Source organism: Myotis yumanensis, unplaced genomic scaffold (assembly GCF_028538775.1).
Source record: "Myotis yumanensis isolate MYYU_CA2020_CCGP unplaced genomic scaffold, mMyoYum1.0.hap1 SCAF_2, whole genome shotgun sequence".
In the NCBI taxonomy this organism is placed as follows: domain Eukaryota; kingdom Metazoa; phylum Chordata; class Mammalia; order Chiroptera; family Vespertilionidae; genus Myotis; species Myotis yumanensis.
The window spans coordinates 28,980,109-28,998,763 of NW_027223753.1; the positions used below are offsets into that span (position 1 = coordinate 28,980,109).

General features: G+C 48.9%; 2 protein-coding genes and 1 non-coding gene across 8 annotated transcripts in view; 1 reads left to right on the forward strand and 2 right to left on the reverse strand.

The window, feature by feature from the left end:
• Positions 1–3,502: 3,502 nt before the first annotated feature.
• LOC139004628 (U7 small nuclear RNA) lies at positions 3,503–3,564 on the forward strand. Its single transcript, XR_011470484.1, has one exon. It is a non-coding gene; the product is annotated as a U7 small nuclear RNA (small nuclear RNA).
• Positions 3,565–6,822: 3,258 nt separating this feature from the next.
• LOC139001750 (adrenodoxin-like) lies at positions 6,823–7,409 on the reverse strand. Its single transcript, XM_070403269.1, is given in 2 exon segments — positions 6,823–7,310; positions 7,313–7,409. Coding segments are annotated over 2 exon segments (555 nt in total). The 3' UTR covers positions 6,823–6,852.
• A 6,772-nt stretch (positions 7,410–14,181) lies between these two features.
• Positions 14,182–18,655, reverse strand: part of PTPRF (protein tyrosine phosphatase receptor type F) — an 82,187-nt gene continuing 77,713 nt past the window's right edge. For all 6 annotated transcript variants that reach the window (XM_070404951.1, XM_070404947.1, XM_070404950.1 and 3 more), the window contains 9 exons: positions 18,526–18,645; positions 18,185–18,339; positions 17,821–18,106; positions 17,542–17,720; positions 17,220–17,346; positions 16,872–16,997; positions 16,547–16,701; positions 16,320–16,455; positions 14,182–15,898 (listed from right to left, as the gene is read on the reverse strand). In XM_070404951.1, coding sequence (XP_070261052.1) covers positions 15,830–15,898; positions 16,320–16,455; positions 16,547–16,701; positions 16,872–16,997; positions 17,220–17,346; positions 17,542–17,720; positions 17,821–18,106; positions 18,185–18,339; positions 18,526–18,645 — 1,353 coding nt within the window. In that variant the 3' untranslated portion in view covers positions 14,182–15,829. The remainder of the gene's footprint in view (positions 15,899–16,319; positions 16,456–16,546; positions 16,702–16,871; positions 16,998–17,219; positions 17,347–17,541; positions 17,721–17,820; positions 18,107–18,184; positions 18,340–18,525; positions 18,646–18,655) is intronic.

Here is an 18,655-nt window from a genome sequence, read left to right on the forward strand (position 1 = left end):
GAGTAAACAAACAGGAAGGGTTGTGTTGATACTTTAATGATGCCTTCGGCCTTCACTTCTGGGTCACTCACGTTCCTACTTTGCTTGGGGGCACCAACTGCTGAACATTTTTTCTGGAGCTTTGGAGGCTCTGGTCAAAGGGACTCAGTGAGCTGCAGGCAAAGCCTTGATCCCTAAGCACCGGGGACATGTTGGCACACCCTGACCTGCTCGGGTTCAATGGGAAGGGTGTGGGGAGGGGCTTCTGCAAATAGGTAGGTCAGTCCATGCAAATAGAGAGTTCAGCCTAACAGCTTTGCAAACAAGGTCAGCTGGGAAAGACCAGGGCCTTCTAGCCTATGAAATACAATATAAATATAAAAATGTTTACACCAGACATGCACATACCCACAAGCACACCCTGGATTCCTCTGTTTAACAAAAACATATCCTTTCTCTCTAGCTGTTCTATTCTCCAGCGCTGGGGAGGATGGCTCAGTGTTACAGGCAAAAAGCCCCAGTGAGTAGCACCAAGAGGCGCCCCACTGGCCGTTTCTACATCCCATTCAGTCCTTCTCTTTGTTTCCACTAACTGTTCTGTTGGGTTTTTGTTTTGATCTCAGCCACCAACATACCTTCGCCTCAAGGCTAAATTCCACCCATTCTTCAAGACATCATTCAAGTTCTACCTATTTGTGCATTTTTTATTTAAAGAGTTTAAAATAAACACCTGACTCGTGTTCAGAAAGACAACTCTGTCTCCCCACTTGGACAATTACAGGCACCCTCAGAACTCAAAAGCCAACCCTTGGTCCTTTGGTCCTCCCCTAAATCTGTCGTGTCCCCCCCCCACCCCCCCGTTCCCCACCACAGGAAAGGCACCAGGACACGTCCAGGTGTGCAGTCATCCTTGATTCTTCTCTCTTGCAGCCATGTCCACACCTTCTGGCCCTACTTCCAAACTATATACTGAATTCTACTCTTTTTACCTCCTTTGTCGCTACCATCCCACTTCAAGCACCTTTCACCTGGCCTACTGCAACCAATCTGTTTTATTTCTAAATCTGTTCTCCAAACAGCAGCCAGAGTGATCTTGCTAAAAAGCAAAGCTGAATTAATTGCTCTCTTGAAAACCCTCTAACAATTCCTGTGCCCTCACTGTGAATCCCAAGTCCCTTGTCCTGGCCTCCCAGGCCCCTGCCCACTCTCCACCCCATCCTGCCCCATTTTTCCTTTGCTCTCTGGGCTCCAGCCATGCTGGCCTTATTTCTGTGTTGTTGTTTTTTAAAAATACATTCTTATTGACTTCAGAGAGTGAGAGAGAGAAACATCAATGATGAGAGAGAATCATGGGCCGGCTGCCTCCTGCACGTCCCTATTGGGGATTGAGTCCATAACCTGGGTATGTTCCCTGACGGAATCACACCGTGACCGCCTGGCTCATAAGTGGACGCTGAATCACTGAGCCACGCCAGCTAGGCTGCTGTTTTTCTATAAGGAGTTATACTCCCTTCTGCCACAAGGCCTTTACAAAAGACCATCTCCTCGCAGCAGCCTCTCTCACGTCCTGTTTCCTGTATTGCTCTCACCGCATCAGGCGCTCTTCCTCAGAGCATCCGACTTTGTAATTATACACGTGTACGATTTCTGTGACTTATGTCTGTTTCCCACAGACTAAGCCTCTAAGAGCAGGGACTTCGTTTTTCCTCTATTGGGTCCATTGGCTGTGCATGCCTGGTTCATAGCAAGTGCTCAGTAAACATTCCCAGAACACTGTTTGTGAAAAGAATAGATAAACGAAGCCACATGGATTGCAGTTTGCATAGTAAAGCATTCAGGCTCTGGAGTCACACAGATCCAGGTTCAAATCTAGATTCTGCTCCCTTCCTAGCTTTGAGACTTAGGGTGAGCTGCTTGACCTCTCTGAATCTTAGTCTTCAGCTGCAAAAGGAGCTATAACACAAGCTACTATACAGGGCTGTTGGGGGAATTAAATTTTAACAATGCAGGTAAAATGTATGTCACATCGAAGTGCACAGTAATGTTAACGGGTATTATGTAACATGTAAGAGGTGTATGCCGTGTGTTTGTTGGATTAAATCTTTAGGACCACATAGGAGCTTACACAAGAGCAACTGCAGAGAATGCCCTGAAAATGTGCCGAAGAGACTGGAGGGAGCCGTCCCTGGAAAGGAGTCTGCGACACAGGTCTTTGGGAGGAGACTGAGGAGCATCCCAGTTCTGGGGCCAAGAACCTCCCCCCAGGTCAAAGTTCAGTCCAGGTTCTAGGTGACCCCTATTTATTTTAAAAATGTTGCTGGTAAGTCTCCATTTGAGCCATTGCTACCATTGGTGTGGGGGATGAGGAGAAATGCAGCTCATCAGGGAGAGGCGGTTCGGTGTGGATGCAGGAGCCTTCTTAGTGGAGCTGGTTGGGGATGGGAAGTCCTCCCAGAGCTGACTGGGATGTGGGCTCAGGGTCAGAGCAATAGCTGGGCCTCCTGAGGAGCTGGGAGGGGAGGCTCTGAGGACTGAGTGACTGCTCAGGCAGCTCCAGCTGTAATTCCTCCCACAGTCAGATTTACTTCTCGAGTAGGGCCAGGTCAAACACTTCCCTTTTGGTCCAGTTAGCAAACATTTACCCCTACTTTGGGCCAGACAAGGCTGTGAGGCAAGGAAGACATGCCCCTTGCCTTCAAGAAGTTCACAATCCAGCCCTAACTGGTTTGGCTCAGTGGATAGAAGGGTCCTGGGTTCGATTAGTCAGGGGCACATTCGGGGGTGGTGGGCTCAATCCCCAGTAGGGGGTGTGCAAGAGGCAGCCAATCAATGATTTTCTCTCATCATTGATGTTTCTATTTCTCTCTTCCTCTTCCTTCCTCTCTGAAATCAATAAAAACATTAAAAAAAAAATTCACAGTCCAGTGCTTACAGTTTGTTAACGTAAAAAAACCATTGAAACCTGTAAAGAATTTTTGTGAGTTTATTTGAGCCAAACTGTCGACATATGCCGAGAAGCAGAACCTCAACGAATTGAGATAGTGCTCCGGAGAATGGCAGGGTTACATCCGTATTTATACATGAAATTCATTGGTGACAGATTTAAGGAGGTGGGATTCAGCTAAGCAGGGAAACCTCTAGGATAAGATAAAAAGTAAAATGATGGACACATACTTAGGTGGGTGCAGGAAAATTTAACAGGATAAATGAAAGAATCTGCTGCATCTGTCCTGGGCCCAGCACACCTGGTTGTGCCCCAGGGGTTCCATAAAAAGGGAAGTCACAAGTTACCCAGATATCCCAAGGATATGTTATCTTAGATGCAAAAAGACAGATAGGCTCAGTTACGGTAAAGGTTGACCTTATCAGTGAAGATATCGGCTTAGAACGTAACTGCCCACCATAACTGCTTTTAGTTAAGGTTTAATTTCAGACCATCCTTTGTGGTTACTTTAGGTCTCTGAGTCTGCAAAATTGCCATGCAGGCCTCTCCTGAGCTCATAAGGTCAGCATGTGGCCCCTTTCGTTCACAAGTTCTTTTTGAATTTGTCTAGTAGGTCTTCCGGTTTTTACCAGAAGGCCCTCAAAAAGAAAAGAAAAAAAAGTTCACAGTCCAGTGGAGACAGATAAATCAAACCATAATTATCATGTCAATTTGCATTTCATTTCTGCACTGCAGCCTGGATAATTTCTTTGGTATTTCCCCCTTATTTTAGTATGTGAACAGCTGAAGGAACAGAATAATTTCAGCGCGGCGCTATGGTTACTGGCCCAACAATACAGCTGGATGTGCGGCTGTCTGGGTGAGTGTGGGGAGGAGGGGCTGAGATGGGATTCCCAGAGGACTTGGGTGTCCAGGCATATGCAACCACAGCCTGGTGTGCTTTTCTGCCACAAACACAATCTTATGAAAGAAAATATATGTCAACCGTAGCAAACTAGAAAATGCCTTTAAAATAGGGAGCATCACCCCCCAGAAAGGAACTGCTGACATTTCGGTGTATGTCCTTGCCAGAGCTTCTCTAATTTTAATGTTCCTACAAATGCCCCAAGGAACTGTCAAAATGCAAATTCTGATTCAGTAGGTCTGGGGCCTGCGATTGTTTCTAAAATATTTCAGCCGAAACCGGTTTGGCTCAGTGGATAGAGCGTAGGCCTGCAGACTGAAAGGTCCCAGGTTCGATTCCGGTCAAGGGCATGTACCTGGGTTGCGGGCACATCCCCGGTGGGAGATGTGCAAGAGGCGGCTGATCGATGATGTTTCTAACTCTCTATCCCTCTCCCTTCCTCTCTGTAAAAAAATCAATAAAATATATTTTAAAAAATAAATAAATTTAAAAAAAATAAAATATTTCAGCTGCAGATAGTGATAGTCTCCAAATTCACTTGAACAAGATTGTAGACGATAGATGTGTGTGTATATTTTGGGTTGTTTCCAACTTTTCAGAATTATGAGCAGCACTGGCTGGGTATCTTAAGTGGTTAGAGCATTATCCTGATACATCAAGGTTGTAGGTTCAATCCCCAGTCAGGGCACATACAGGGAGCAACAAATGAATGCATGAGTAGGTGGAACAACAAATTGATGTTTCTCTTTCTTTCTCCCATTCCTCTCCCTCTCTAAAATCAAATGGTTTTTGGGAGAAACCAAGATGGCGGCATAGGTTAACGCCGGAGTTTGCTGCCTCGAACAACCACTTCAAAAATACAACTAAAAGACGGAACGGACATCATCCAGAACCACAGGAAGGCTGGCTGAATGGAAGTTCTACAACTAGGAGGAACCGAGAATCAGAGGAGGCGCAGTGCTGAAGTAAAATACTAAGGTGCGGAGTGTGCTCGGCACGGGCTGGTGGCTGAGGGCGCGGTTGTCTGTTTCAATCCAGAGGGAGCCTCATACACAGAGCTCCAGATCCGGGCGAGTCTCTAGGGACCCAGACTCAAACGGGAGAAGCAGGACTGTCTGGCTACGGTCCCTCCGAGGTTTACAGCGGTTGCTGGGACAGAGAGGCAGAGCCCCTGGGGACGGACTGAGAGCAGCCATAACTGCTCCTTCCTCCGCCTTGTTGATCCTGTGGGACCCGCCCTGCCCAAGCCCTGCACAGAGGCATTTGCCGGATAGCCTCAGGCAAAGGCTAGATTAGCACCTCCCTAGAGGACACAAGTTCTTCCACTGCAAACACAGCTGATTATCACAGCCAGTCAGCCTGGAGGTCAAATCCCTCTAGTATTAACTATAACAATCAAGGCTTAACTACAACAAGACTGCTCACAGAGACCACTAGGGGGTGTACCAAGAAAGCGTAAAAAATACGGAGACAAAGAAACAGGACAAAACTATCAAGGGAGGATATTGAGTTCAGAACCACACTTTTGAGGTCTCTCAAGAGGCTTCTAGAGTCTGTCGATAAACTTGATGAGATGTACAGGAAATCTAATGAGACCCTCGATGGTGTGATAAAGGACCATCTAGAAAGTAAGCATACACTGACTGAAATAAAGAATATTATACAGACTCCCAACAGCAAACCAGAGAAGCGCAAGAATCAAGTCAAAGATTTGAAATGCGAAGAAGCGAGAAACACCCAACCGGAAAAGCAAAATGAAAAAAGAACCCAAAAATACGAAGATAGTGTAAGGAGCCTCTGGGACAGCTTCAAACGTACCAACATCAGAATTATAGAGGTACCAGAAGATGAGAGAGAGCAAGATATTGAAAACCTATTTGAAGAAATAATGACAGAAAACTTCCCCCACCTGGTGAAAGAAATGGACTTCCAAGTCCAGGAAGCGCAGAGAACCCCAAACAAAAGGAATCCAAAGAGGACCACACCAAGACACATCATAATTAAAATGCCAAGAGCAAAAGACAAAGAGAGAATCTTAAAAGCAGCAAGAGAAAGAAACTCAGTTACTTACAAGGGAATACCCATACGACTGTCAGCTGATTTCTCAACAGAAACCATGCAGGCCAGAAGAGAGTGGCAAGAAATATTCAAAGTGATGAATAGCAAGAACCTACAACCAAGATTACTTTATCCAGCAAAGCTATCATTCAGAATTGAAGGTCAGATAAAGAGCTTCACAGATAAGAAAAAGTTAAAGGAGTTCATCACCACCAAACCAGCATTATATGAAATGCTGAAAGGTATTCTTTAAGAAAAGGAAGAAGAAAAAGGAACTCTTACCATTTGCCACAGCATGGGTGGAACTAGAGAGCATTATGCTAAGTGAAATAAGCCAGTCAGAGAAGGATAAATACCACATGATCTCACTCATTTGTGGAATATAATGTACATCATAAACTGATGAACAGGGACTGATCCAGAGACAGAGAGGCATTGATTGGACTGTTGGGCCTTGGAGGGAAGGTAGGGGAGGGTGGGGGTGAGGGGGAAAGATCAACCAAAGGACTTACATGCAAGCATATAGGTCTAACCAATGGACACGGACAACGGGGGGTTGGGGGGGGTGGGTGTGTGGGGGGATGAGGGCATGAGCGGGGGGGCGGGGTAGGGGGTAACGTGGGTATAAGGACACATATGTAATATCTTTTTTTTTAATTTTTATTTTTTTAAAAAATATGTTTTATTGATTTTTTACAGAGAGGAAGGGAGAGAGATAGAGAGCTAGAAACATCGATCATCTGCCTCCTGCACACTCCCTACTGGGAATGTGCCCGCAACCAAGGTACATGCCCTTGACCGGAATCGAACCTGGGACCTTTCAGTCCGCAGGCTGACGCTCTATCCACTGAGCCAAACCGGTTTCGGCTGTAATATCTTAATCAATTAAAAAAATATTAAAAAAAAAAAAGAAGAAGAATTATAAAAATAGGTAACATTTTGTGAAAATATTCCCATTTATTCTATCTTAGGAGTTCTTGCCCATATCGATAGATTGTTTGACATCAGACATGGCATCCGGTACTTGAACAGTCATATTGTCCATAGACTTTGTCAAACAGATTTGGCAGCCCAACCGAGATCTATCTGTTAGCCCGTATGCCAGATCAAGCATATCATTCTCCTCATCAGTGATTGCTTCCAATTTGTCGTATATGTGCTTTTCAAAGATAAGGTGGCAGGTAGTGCAAGCCAAGGTTCCCTCACACGCGCCAAAACCATCAATATCTAGATTATTTTCAATCACAACATCTAGCAGAGAGTCACCGATTTTTCCTTTGGTTGTTAGTATTTCACCGTCACGGTTTAAAAAGTGGACTGTTATTTTATCCTCTGAGCTGCCACGCGCCAGGGCTGACAGGCTCAGCGGCCGCCTTGCAGCGCCTCCGCCCAGGCCTGGCTCGGCGCTCCCTCCCGGCGCCCGGCTCCCACTCGGGCTCCAGCGAGGAGCAGCCACCGCCAGGCCGTGCAGCCCAGGGCCACGGAGGAGGCTCGCAGAAGATGGGCTCCCCCTGCGGCGGCCATCGCAGGCCGGTCGTAACCACCTGATGCGACGCGGGCAGGGGGCACGGCCGCGAGAGGCTCCCGAGTGCGGGCGAAGGAATGACACGGAGACAGCGGAGACAGCGTTCAGTTGATCAGCAGCCTAGCCAGCATCTCTAGCCAGGATCTCCAGCCAAGTTCTGTGTTTTATTGTCTTGTTACATCTGTATTTATACCAGTTGATTTTTAATCCTGTCAATTTCTATTCCAAAGCTTAGGGCGTTTCTTATCTCCATTCCAGGTAGTAAAGATTATGTAGCTTAAGGGTGATTGTTCATAGTTAAAGTGATTAACTACCTGCCTGGCATTTAGTTAAGGGGTTTTATTCCCTCCCTAACTTCAGGGAAAAATCCCTACCTGGGGAAATAACCTTTCTCGGAGAGGTGACCTTGGTTAAAACACATAGCACCAAGAAGGTAAGCAAACATATTAAGAACAGTATGCCATATACGCCAGGTCCCTTGAAACATATGCTGTGCAGATGTTTCTTCCCTGCAGCGACTGTGTCAAGCAGCAAGGATGGACCGGCTTCTGGCATAGAAACATCAATGGTGAGAAAGAATCATTGATTTGCCGAAACCGGTTTGGCTCAGTGGATAGAGTGTCGGCCTGCGGACTGAAAGGTCCCAGGTTCAATTCCGGTCAAGGGCATGTACCTGGGTTGCGGGCACATCCCCAGTGGGGGGTGTGCGGGAGGCAGCTGATCGATGTTTCTCTCATCGATGTTTCTAACTCTCTATCTCTCTCCCTTCCTCTCTGTAAAAAATCAATAAAATATATTTAAAAAAAAAAAAAAAAGAATCATTGATTGGCTGCCTCCTGCATGCCCCACACTGGGGATCGAGCCTGCAACCCTGGCATATGGCCTGACTGGGAACGGAACTGTGACCTCCTGGTTCATAGGCCGATGCTCAACTATTGAGCCATGCCAGCCGGGCATTTTCCCATTGATTTTTAGAGAGAGTTGAAGGAGTCAGGGGAGGGGGAGAGAGAGTTACATCGATGAGAGAGACACATCAATTGGTTGCTTCCTGCACGTGCCCTCACCGGGGCTGAGGCTAGAACCTGCAATCCAGGTATGTGCCCTTGACCAGAAAGTGAACCCAGGACCCTTTGGTGTGCAGGTCAACACTCTAACCGCTGGGAACACCGGCCAGAGTTCTATAATATATTTTTATTCAAAATATATATTTTTATTGATTTCAGAGAGGAAGGAGAGGGAAAGATAGAAACATCAATGAAGAGAATCATTGAACCAATCAATGAAGAGACTCCCCTACTGGGATCGATCCTGAAACCCAGGCATGTCCCCTGACAGGGAATAGAACTGACCTTCTGTTCATAGGTTGATGCTCAACCACTGAGCCACACTGGCTGGGCTAAAATCAATTAACAATAAAAGTGTTATGAACAATGCTGCAGTGAATCTTTGCCCATAGATTTAAAAAATATTTGTCTGCTTGTTAACTGTATATAAATTCCTAAATGTGCATCACAGGGTTAAAGGTCAGGCATATTTTAAGACTTCTGATAGATACTGCAGTTTCTCCTCCACAGAGGAAGAACCAGCATAGATCCCCACTAGCAATGTGAGTGCCCAATTCCCCACACCAATGTTAACACATAACTATTGACAATCGGATAAATAATAGTATTGTTTTTTCAATGTGTATTTCTTTGATTAATGGCAGGTGCTGTAGAAACCAAACAAAACAAGAACAAAAAGAAAAAGAAATTTAAAAAGCACGAAAAAATAAACACACACAAAAAGAAAAATAGTAAGGCTCCATATCTTCCATTCTTTTAGGAAATTTGTGTATCTTTTGTAAGTTGCCTATTTGTGTCCTTGTCCATTTTTCTATTAGGGCATTTAGTTTTGTTCTTACTGATTTGAAAGCTCTACTTATTAGGGATTTAACCCTTTTCTTTTTACAAGTGTGTTTAAGAATAGGTGTGCCCTAGCTTGCTCAGTGGTTAGTGTCAGTCCGTGGACTTTAGGGTTCCAAGTTAGATTTTGGTCAAGGGCACGTACCTGTCACAGGCTTGATCCCCGGCTCCAGTTGGGGTGTGTGTATGAAGGGCATTGATGTACCTCTCTCACATTGATGTTTCTCTGTCTCTCCCCCTCCCTTCCACTCTCTCCAACAATCAATGGAAAAAATATCCACAGGTGAGGATTAACTACAGCAAAAAAATGTGTGTGCTTAAGAAAAGGCAAGTATTTAGATAAGGCTGGGATACAGGGTTCAGGGAGAGAGAGGTGGGGCAAGTGTCAGAGAAGAGTATGAAGAGTTTAAGGGTCCAGACTGTCACCCCAGCGGGCGCAGAGGCCGCACCGAGCATCCTCGTTACATCAGGCCTCTCACTCTGGAGCCTGGGGTGGCTGCCCTCATCCCACAGAGACCCCTCCGGTCCAGCGGGGCTGGGCGAGCACAGCCTACTTTGCTCCCAAGGTTTCCATTAGATCCCACCCAGCCTGTCTTTATGCTGATAGGTATTCTTCCGATACCTTATTGTTTATTTAATCGAGGAACAATAACATCTGTAACCAAAATTGAGGGAGGGGGATTTTCCAAAATTGATCTGATATCCACTTGGAAGAAAATCAGGGGACTAGCTATGTCAGGTGATGAAACCACAACAATTAAATGAGTACTTGTGGCTCAGACAACACAGACTGACGAGAGACTCAAGGCCCAGAAGCAAACTCAGTGCTGGTAACTTCCTATGTGATTTGTGTTTGTTTTTTTAAAGGAGGCATTACAAATCAGTGCAGGGAGGAGGGTGATCTAAAATAATTTTTTGGGGGAAAGAAAATTAGATACATTATCCATACACTGAAGTAGTTTTTAAAATAAGAATTCCAAGAGATAGTAAGCAATGCAATCAGATTGACCAAGAAAACAGCTGAGAAAACCACAGCCCTCGATGCCTAAGTCAAGACCCGTTCTCCCCAGAAGGCTGGGCAGGTTTTAAGCTCAGGGTCTACAGATAAAACAATCAACGTGGGAGATGGGGCAAGCACCAGGGTAATTTAATAAAGAAACCCACTAGCAAAGCCTCCACAGTTTCCATACAACCCTCCTCCTTCAGCAGTGGGTTCATACAGAACCAGACACAGTATCTTCTCAGTTCCTGGGGAAATTTTGTTTATAAAGATGGCAAAGTTAAAACTGAGAGTAAGTATAAAAGAGAGCTTTTCAGACCTATAAGAATCAGAAATGTTACAATCCTTTGTGAAAAATTTTCACAAGGGAGTAGTACTTCACCAAAGAAAAAGACGAACAGGCTACACCAGAAACAGTGGCAGCTGAGTGTGATCCAGGGTGAAGGGAATGAAGAAAAAACTGGAAGATTTATTCGAAATTAATGTTTGAAAGATTTTTCATGAACATGAAATGAAAACGCTATTTATTGGTTTTCAATTTTTAGAATGAAAGACTTAATTACAGAAACAGAACAGAAAGTATTATAAACCTTGACAATGTGATATAATTTTTAAAAAGGTAGTTGGAGGAGGGAGGAGGGGGATCAAGGAGAGTGAGCTAATTCCCTCATTCTTCATAGAGGGTAATCAATAGATACTGCCTCCGGTGATAAACAAAGAAATAGATGTTTAAAGATATTGTTTCAAGTCATGAAGGAGCTCCAGAAGAATGAAAATAATATAGCGAACGAAACCAGGAGCTACAGGGGGAGATCATATACATGAATTAAATCTCACCCATTTTATTGTGGAGTCTCCAGGTACCCTCTACTGAAAGTGCCACCTACGGAAGATGATGCTCACCACCCAAAGAACTAAAGTCAGAAGCTCCAGGGAATGAAACTGGCGTTGGGGAGAGGAGAAAAGGAAAGCTTACCCTTTATTCTGTATCCTTCAAGACAGAATTATTTTTACCTGTTTTATCATGTGCATCCATTTTTTAAATAAAAAAAGCTATAAAGGCCCTAGCCAGTTTGACTCACTGGGTAGAGCGTCAGCCTGCAGACTGAAGAGTCCTGAGTTCGATTTCAGTCAAGGGCGCATACCTCAGTTGCAGGCTCAATCCCTGGCCCTGGTTGGGGCGTGTGCAGGAGGCAACCAATTGATGTGTCCCTCTCACATCAATGTTTCTCTCTCTGTCTTTCCCTCTCCCTCCCACTCTCTCTAGAAATCAATGGAAAAATATCCTCGGGTGAGGATTAACAACAACAAAACCTATGAAGATAACCATTTAAAAAAATTATGGGCCCTGGCCCGTGTGGCTCAGTTGGTTGAGCATCATTGTCCTATACAGAGAAGTCACCAGTTCGATTCCTGGTCAGGGCACATGCCCAGCTTGTAGGCTCGATCCCCAGTAGGTGGCGTGCAGGAGGCAGCCCATGGCTGTTTATCTCTCCCTTCCTTTCAAAAAGCAATAAAAACTTACAGGAAAACAAACAAACAAAAACCCATGGCACATCGATAACAGAAGAGTATGTAGCAGCTTAAAAAATGAGGTACTGACAGAGAAAGACATTCACAATACTTAAATGAAAAGGGCAATTTGCAGAAAGATGTAAGTAACGTGATTCTTGTATAAAAAATAAAGTTTATAAACATGTTTGTATATTCATAGAAAATGCCCAGAAGAATAGAGACTATACTGTGACTCCCTCCAGGGAGCTGGGGAACAGGGAGAGAATGGGACTGTAATGTTTTACAATTTCTATCCTGTTCTGAAAGATTTTTGTTTTTAAAAACATTGTATAACTTTAAACGTTTGTCAATTTAGAAATTAAAGTGCTATTAATTCTTTTCTTTTTGGGTGCTATTCATTCTTCACAGAACTTTAGGAAAATTACAAAGAAAGAAATCACCCAACCTCACAACTCTTGGTGTATTTCCTTCCAAGTACTTTTTCTCAATGCACCTGACTCCGTTTCCAGCTCGAGGTAGGAGGCAGTAGTGCGGAATGACCGAGTGATGACGACTCCATGTTCCAGTTAGGAGCCTGGAGTAGGTTACTCAGTCCTCATGGTCCGCCCTCCCCATCTCCATAAATGGCAACCTCATCCTTCCAGTTGCTCAGACCAAAACTGTGGGGTTAACCTTGACTCCTCTTTCTCTCATCCACTCCATAAGCAAACCCTTACTTCCACCTCCAAGATATAACCAGTATCTGACTACTCACCACACCCGGATTTCAGCCATTTCCTCTCTGACCTTACCCCCTCCCCTACTTTCTCACCCCCTGCTCACACGCTCACAGCTGCAGCTACACCAGCCTCCACACCTCGGGCACACTGCCCCCAAGCCAGGGATTTTGCTACCTGCTCCCTCGGCCTGGATGCTCATTTTGAAGATGTTTAGGCAAAATCTCTCAGCAGCTTCATGTCTTTCCTCAAATCCCATTGTTTCGATGAGGCTTCCTCTGACCACCCTAAAAATCAAAGCTTCCCCACGTGCCTGATTCCTCCTAATCCCCCACGCCCACACCTCTCACTTTCTAACAAACTTCCTGGTTTTTCACATGCATCCTATGTTTCATCTTACTAGGAGTGTAAATGCCACGAGGGCAATAGCCTTTGTTCAGCTCACTGATAGGACTAGTGCATAGCAATCGCTCACTAGGTCTGTGTTGAATGAGTGGATGAACTGTTATTTTCTCATCTACACAAAGAGCATAATAGGACCCACCCTGTACTGTGCTGTGAGGATTACATGTCTTTCCCTGACTGGGCGCTAACTGGTTGCTAAGTGAAATAAGCCAGCCAGTGAGGGCAAGACAAGTACCATCTGATCTCATTTATATGTGGAATCTAATGAACAAAATGAACTAACGAAACAGAAACAGACTCATAGATACAGAGAACAGACTGACAGCTGTTCACAGGCACAGACAACAGTATGATTACCAGAGGGGAAGGGGTGGAGGGGGAGGTAAGAGAGGGTAAAAGTGGGGGGCGGGGGGGGTGGTAAATGGTGGTGAAGGAGACTTGGAGTGGTGAAATAAAAAATAAAGGTATCCATTACTCACCTCATCAACACTCAGAACCCACCTTATGTCACCTCTTCCAGGAAGCCTTCCTTGACCCTGCTACAGAGTCAGGTGCTGCCTCAGTGCACCCACAGCATCTGTGGTGGGCTCATCACGATTGTCTACAGTCTGGTCATTGCCAACTTAGGTATTTTTCTTCCCCACTTGTTCTGGGTCTCATTCATCTCTGTGTCCCCAGAAGTTCCATGGTTTGACAACATGATAGGACTTGCCTGATCACTAGTGGAGCGGCCACAGGACTCAACGAGTGGATACTGCTGCGTCCAGGGGCCAGAAGGCCACACCATGCCTAGTATCTACATCGCAAGAATGACAAGGATCCTCACTGGCCAATGTCCATACTGTCACAGCCTCCACTGCCGCAGTGGCAGCGGGGAAGCAGAGAGGCAGATCATGGGAGAGAGTGTGGCACCTGGAAGTGGGAGTCCCAGTACCTCTGACCTGGGGACGCAGGATATCCTAAGGGTGAGGAGAGGGAAGGGTACGTATGTTCCCAGTCCGGGAGCTGTTCCCACGTGGGGGACTCTTTACAGACTCCGGTGGCTCCGTCTTCTGGGTCTGTAACCTCTCCCCTCAGAGAGTGGGCACCATGCTGAGCGTCCACCTGGTGGCAGACACTCAGGACAGCCTCCCTGTCTCCTGAGGAGCAGGAAGTCACCAGAACCTACTCCTAGGTCTTGACTTCCAGAGGCCAGACTCCGGTTCCAGAAAGAGCTGAGACAAAGGCCGGGTTTGTAAGAAATCTGATTATTCAAATTTATTACCATCAAGTTTTATGCAATGATGCTGTAGTTTTCTTAACAAATAGAAAACAGACTGTGTACAACAGTGAACTCTACAGCACTAGCATCCACAAGGTAAAAATGAATGTCGCATCCAACATTACCAACCCTGGATTGTTGATCTTGACCGAGCCTAGCTAGATCTTGGGACGTCTGCTTCGCGTCCCTCGGCTAAAACAGCTATGCACCCTTCCCCGCCCCCACTTACCTACCTAGATAGTGCTGCCCAGAGGAAGAGGCCCTCTCCCTGCCCCTCAGCAAGCCAAGATTATAAGGATTATAAGTACCATGGAGAAAAGTCCAGTAGTCTTGCCACATTGGTTCATGAGGGCATCTTGAAGGAGTGGAAAAGAGCAATTCTCACGGGCTTTCAAAATAGCTGCAAACCAGGGAGGAAAACCATCCGGCCCTTCTCTGAGAACAGACATGTGCTACCAGGCCTACACTGGCCTGGACCTGAAGGGCCAGCCGTGCCCCTGCTTGGCCCTGAGGTGTGCAGGGTGTGGCACACACCCTGGCCTGTGCCAACTGCTTCGGCCACATGGCCAGACCCACAGCCTCCCACCACCGCACCGCACCCCGCAGTGCCGGGGACAAATGCCAGCCTCCGCGGGTCCTGAGGTCATCCTGGCAGCTCGCAGGGAGCCCCAGGGGCACCGAGCCGCCTCCCCTCTCAGGGGTTTGAAGCAGAGGCCAGGAAATGACACTCTTTTTTTCCTTTTTTTTTTTTTTCTCCTTTTTTTTTGGGATTTTTTTGGATTGTTGTTTTTGTTTTTTGTTGTTGCTTTTTTTAACCTTTGCAAACACGATGGTGATGAGGAACGCCTTGCCAGGCTCCCCCGACACGTCTGGGGTTCTGGGCTGTGAACGTTAAACACACACTGGAATAGATGACTGGGCTGAGTGTTTCCTATCTCTTCCTCGCCCACCACTGTCTGTGGGGCCTAAAATAAGGCTCTTAAGGAGAAACAAAACAAAACTTAAAAAAAAAAATTGTTCCCTGCATTTGGCTGAAACAAGATCTTGTCTGAAGGCCTGGAAGAGCAGTGGAGCGGTGAGGCCCCCGCGTAGGCTGGCGGCCCCGGCTCCACGTGCATGAAGAAGGCATGATCGTCCTTCAGCAGTAAAACTTACATAAAAAAGGACCCAAGTAACTCAAAACAGAAAATAGACTACACCCCAACCCCCATGGCAGCCCACTCTGCAGTGAAGAATTTGCAAAAGGAAACATCCGAGAGAAGAGGCTAGAATCCCTCAGTCTACTCCACTTAATGTATAAAAAAGAGGCTTTGGCCCCATCCCCACCCCATGAGAAGAAGCATGAGAAATGCGACAGCGGAGCAGAGAGTCCGAGGTGGGCTCTGGGCGGGCCTGGTGGGTCGAGACGGCTGCCGCGCCTGCCTGCCGGCCCACCCAGTGGCCAGGGGTTCCGAGCTCTCTGTTGTGGCAATGTTCCTGAAACGCTGTGATCCCAGGGGCTGTGCTCTGTCAGCAACGGCATCCGTGCAGGAGGGCTGGATGATGGTCGGTATGGCTCAGAGGAGCTGGTCCCCTCCGGAGCCCCTAGGCAGGGGCGGCGAAGGAGAGGGGGCGGTAGTTACGTTGCATAGTGGTCAAAGCTGCCGAGGTACTCCAAGGCTGCACGGTAGCACAGCTGGTACTGGTCCTGCCGGGAGGGGGGGCGGTGAGAAGGGGCAGTGCCAACGGGTTCCCCAACATACTGCCAAGGGCACTCACACTGCAGCCAGTGGGCCAGAGACTTAGCCCCTGCTGGCCAAGAGCAGATGCTGGGCCCAGACCTCCGCCCCAGGCAGCATCCCGAGGGCCTGAAAGAATCCCTGAAGGCTCACCTCTCGCTCCCTTTCCCACTGTCCACATCCACCTACTGCCCCCGAGTTACCCTGTAGGGACTGCTATGTCCAACCCCGGCCGGAGCCAGGGACACCACGGGTGCTCGGTGCAGAGCTGCCGAATGAGGAGCACGTCCTACGGTGGAGTCGGGCTCCCAGAGCCATCCTGCCCTCGAGGCCCAGGCAGAGCTCGCCATGCTCAATGTCGGCGGTGTGCTCATGCCCCGGCCCACGTACCTCCGTCTGCACCATGGCCGGGCGCTGTGTGCGCAGGGTCTTCACGGTCTGGAACATGTCCACCACACCCTCGTAGCGCATCCGCTCCAGGACGATGCTCAGCGTGATGAACACCCCGGTGCGGCCCACACCAGCACTGCTTAGGGACAGCATTGGGTCAGGGGCCCAATCTACCAGGCCCGCAGGCCACCCCCGCCCCTGCCAACCCCTCCGGGGGCCAGCCCCACCTGCAATGCACCGTGATGGGCCCGTCCTGCCCAAACTGCTCCTTGGTCTTGTGCACCTGCCCGATGAAGTCAATGAAGCCCTCCCCGGTCTTGGGCACACCCTGCTCTGGCCAGTCCGTGAACTGGAACTGCCGGATTGTCCTCGACTGCCCATCCTGGGAGAGGCAGGAAGGGAACGGGGTGAGTGCCGCAGGCGGCAGCCCCACCAGACCAGGAGGGGAGCCCGATGACACAGGTGAGCACCCTGGGAGCCAGGGCACATGCAGGCAGCCCCCGCCCCACGTACTCAGGCAGCTACAGACACGGTCCCCCTGTCCAAACTCACCCGGGCGTCCGTGACCTTGAACTCACGCAGGATATACTGTGGCATGTTGTACTCAGCCATCGGGTCAACAACAAAGTACTGGTAGCGAGCAGAGCGCTCTGCTGGCCAGTACTGGTGGCATTTCTCCTGTGGACAAAGGGCCCGCCGCCATGATCAGGTGGGGAGGAAAAAGGGAGGGGCTCCCAGGATCAGAGGATTCTGAGGCCGGACCCCTAAGGTGGTGATAATTGGGGAGGGTGAGGGGAGAGGGGACCAGAGGTTATGCTGATGGGAGGCTGGGTATGAGAGAAGAGTGAGAGGGGGCTGGTATGCTCCCAGGTATCAGAAGGGCCCTGGGGGTGGGCTCACCCTGCCCATCTCCCGAAGCCTGGTCAGCATGACGATGATGGTGGAGTTGTGCTCCCACAGCATGCGCCAGAAGTCCTCGGTGCTCTCTGCCAGGGGCCCCTGTGTGGCTATGTAGGCCTTTTGCTGCCTGGGGTGGACATAAGACTGGACATGCTGGAGGTGCTGTGCTCCCCGAGTCTCCCCAAGACTGCAGAGTCTCTTGGAGCTCCACTCAGATCACCCCTCCTCCGGGAAGCCCTACTCTGTGGTACCCCCAGCCAGCCAGGCACAGGCCTAGGCACCCACAGAGCAGAGTGTGGTGGGCAGACACAAGCATGCTAACCTGTAGCCATCCAGGAAGCTGGCATTGATGTAGTCAGAGCCCTCCACACCCCGGATGGGCTGCAGGCACACTCGGGTCAACTCATAGGGCATGATGTTCACCAGGCGGTTCTTGAACTTGTTGCAGGGCAGGTTGGCGCTGATGAAGCGGGATGTGTGGGCCTTGGAGCTGGCCAGCAACTAGCGAGAGGGAGGGACTGGTCAGGCCTGACTTCCTGGGTGTCTGTGTGTGTGGGGGACTCATCCCCATGACCCAATCCAGGCCCAGCCCTTGGCCCACCTTGAACTCGAGCTCCATGGCGGTCACACTCTCCCCAGGAGGCACTTGGCCCAGCTTCTGGATGTGGGCGTAGAGGTTGCGGGCGGGCACCTCTGTGTGTCCGCACGTGGCGGCCTCCAGCAGCGCCTCGTGGATGAACACGTACTGGTCCTCTGTCTGCACCATGTAGTTGCGCTGGGATCGCATGCACGTCACGTGGCCGTAGATGTCAACCGTCTTCTCGTGCTTCATGCGCTCCAGCATGGCGTCGATCACGATGAAGCAGCCCGTGCGGCCCACACCCGCGCTGCAGGACACGGGCTCGGCTTGGGGCACAGGTCCACCCACTTCCCCGCCCGCCCCTGGGCGGTGCCATGCCCCTCACCTGCAGTGCACCACCATGGGCCCCGCGTCCAGCGGGTTGCAGGCCTTGACGCGCCGCAGGAAGGCCAGGATGGGGGTCGGGTACTCGGGAACTCCATGGTCTGGCCAGGCCATGAACTGGAACTGGCGCAGCTCCCGCTTCTCACTGGAGCCACTCTGGGGAGAAGGGTGGGGAGAGAATGTGTGGTGAGGGGAGTCTGCCTGCTACAGGCTCAGGGCCGATGACGCAGTGCTGGCCGCCACAGTGCACTCCCACATGTCTGAGCCCCCACCTCCGACGCTGAGTTCCCGCTCGCCCACCTGGCACACCTCGCTCAGAGAAGCACCGGGACAGGCCCATACCTTGTGGAGTGCAAAGGTGCGCACGGTGTAGGTGGCCAGCTCCACCGTGTCCAGCAGAGTCACCTGAATGAGGCCGTAGGTTTCAGTGCCACGGACCGGCCAGTACTGATCGCACTTCACCTGCAAAGGG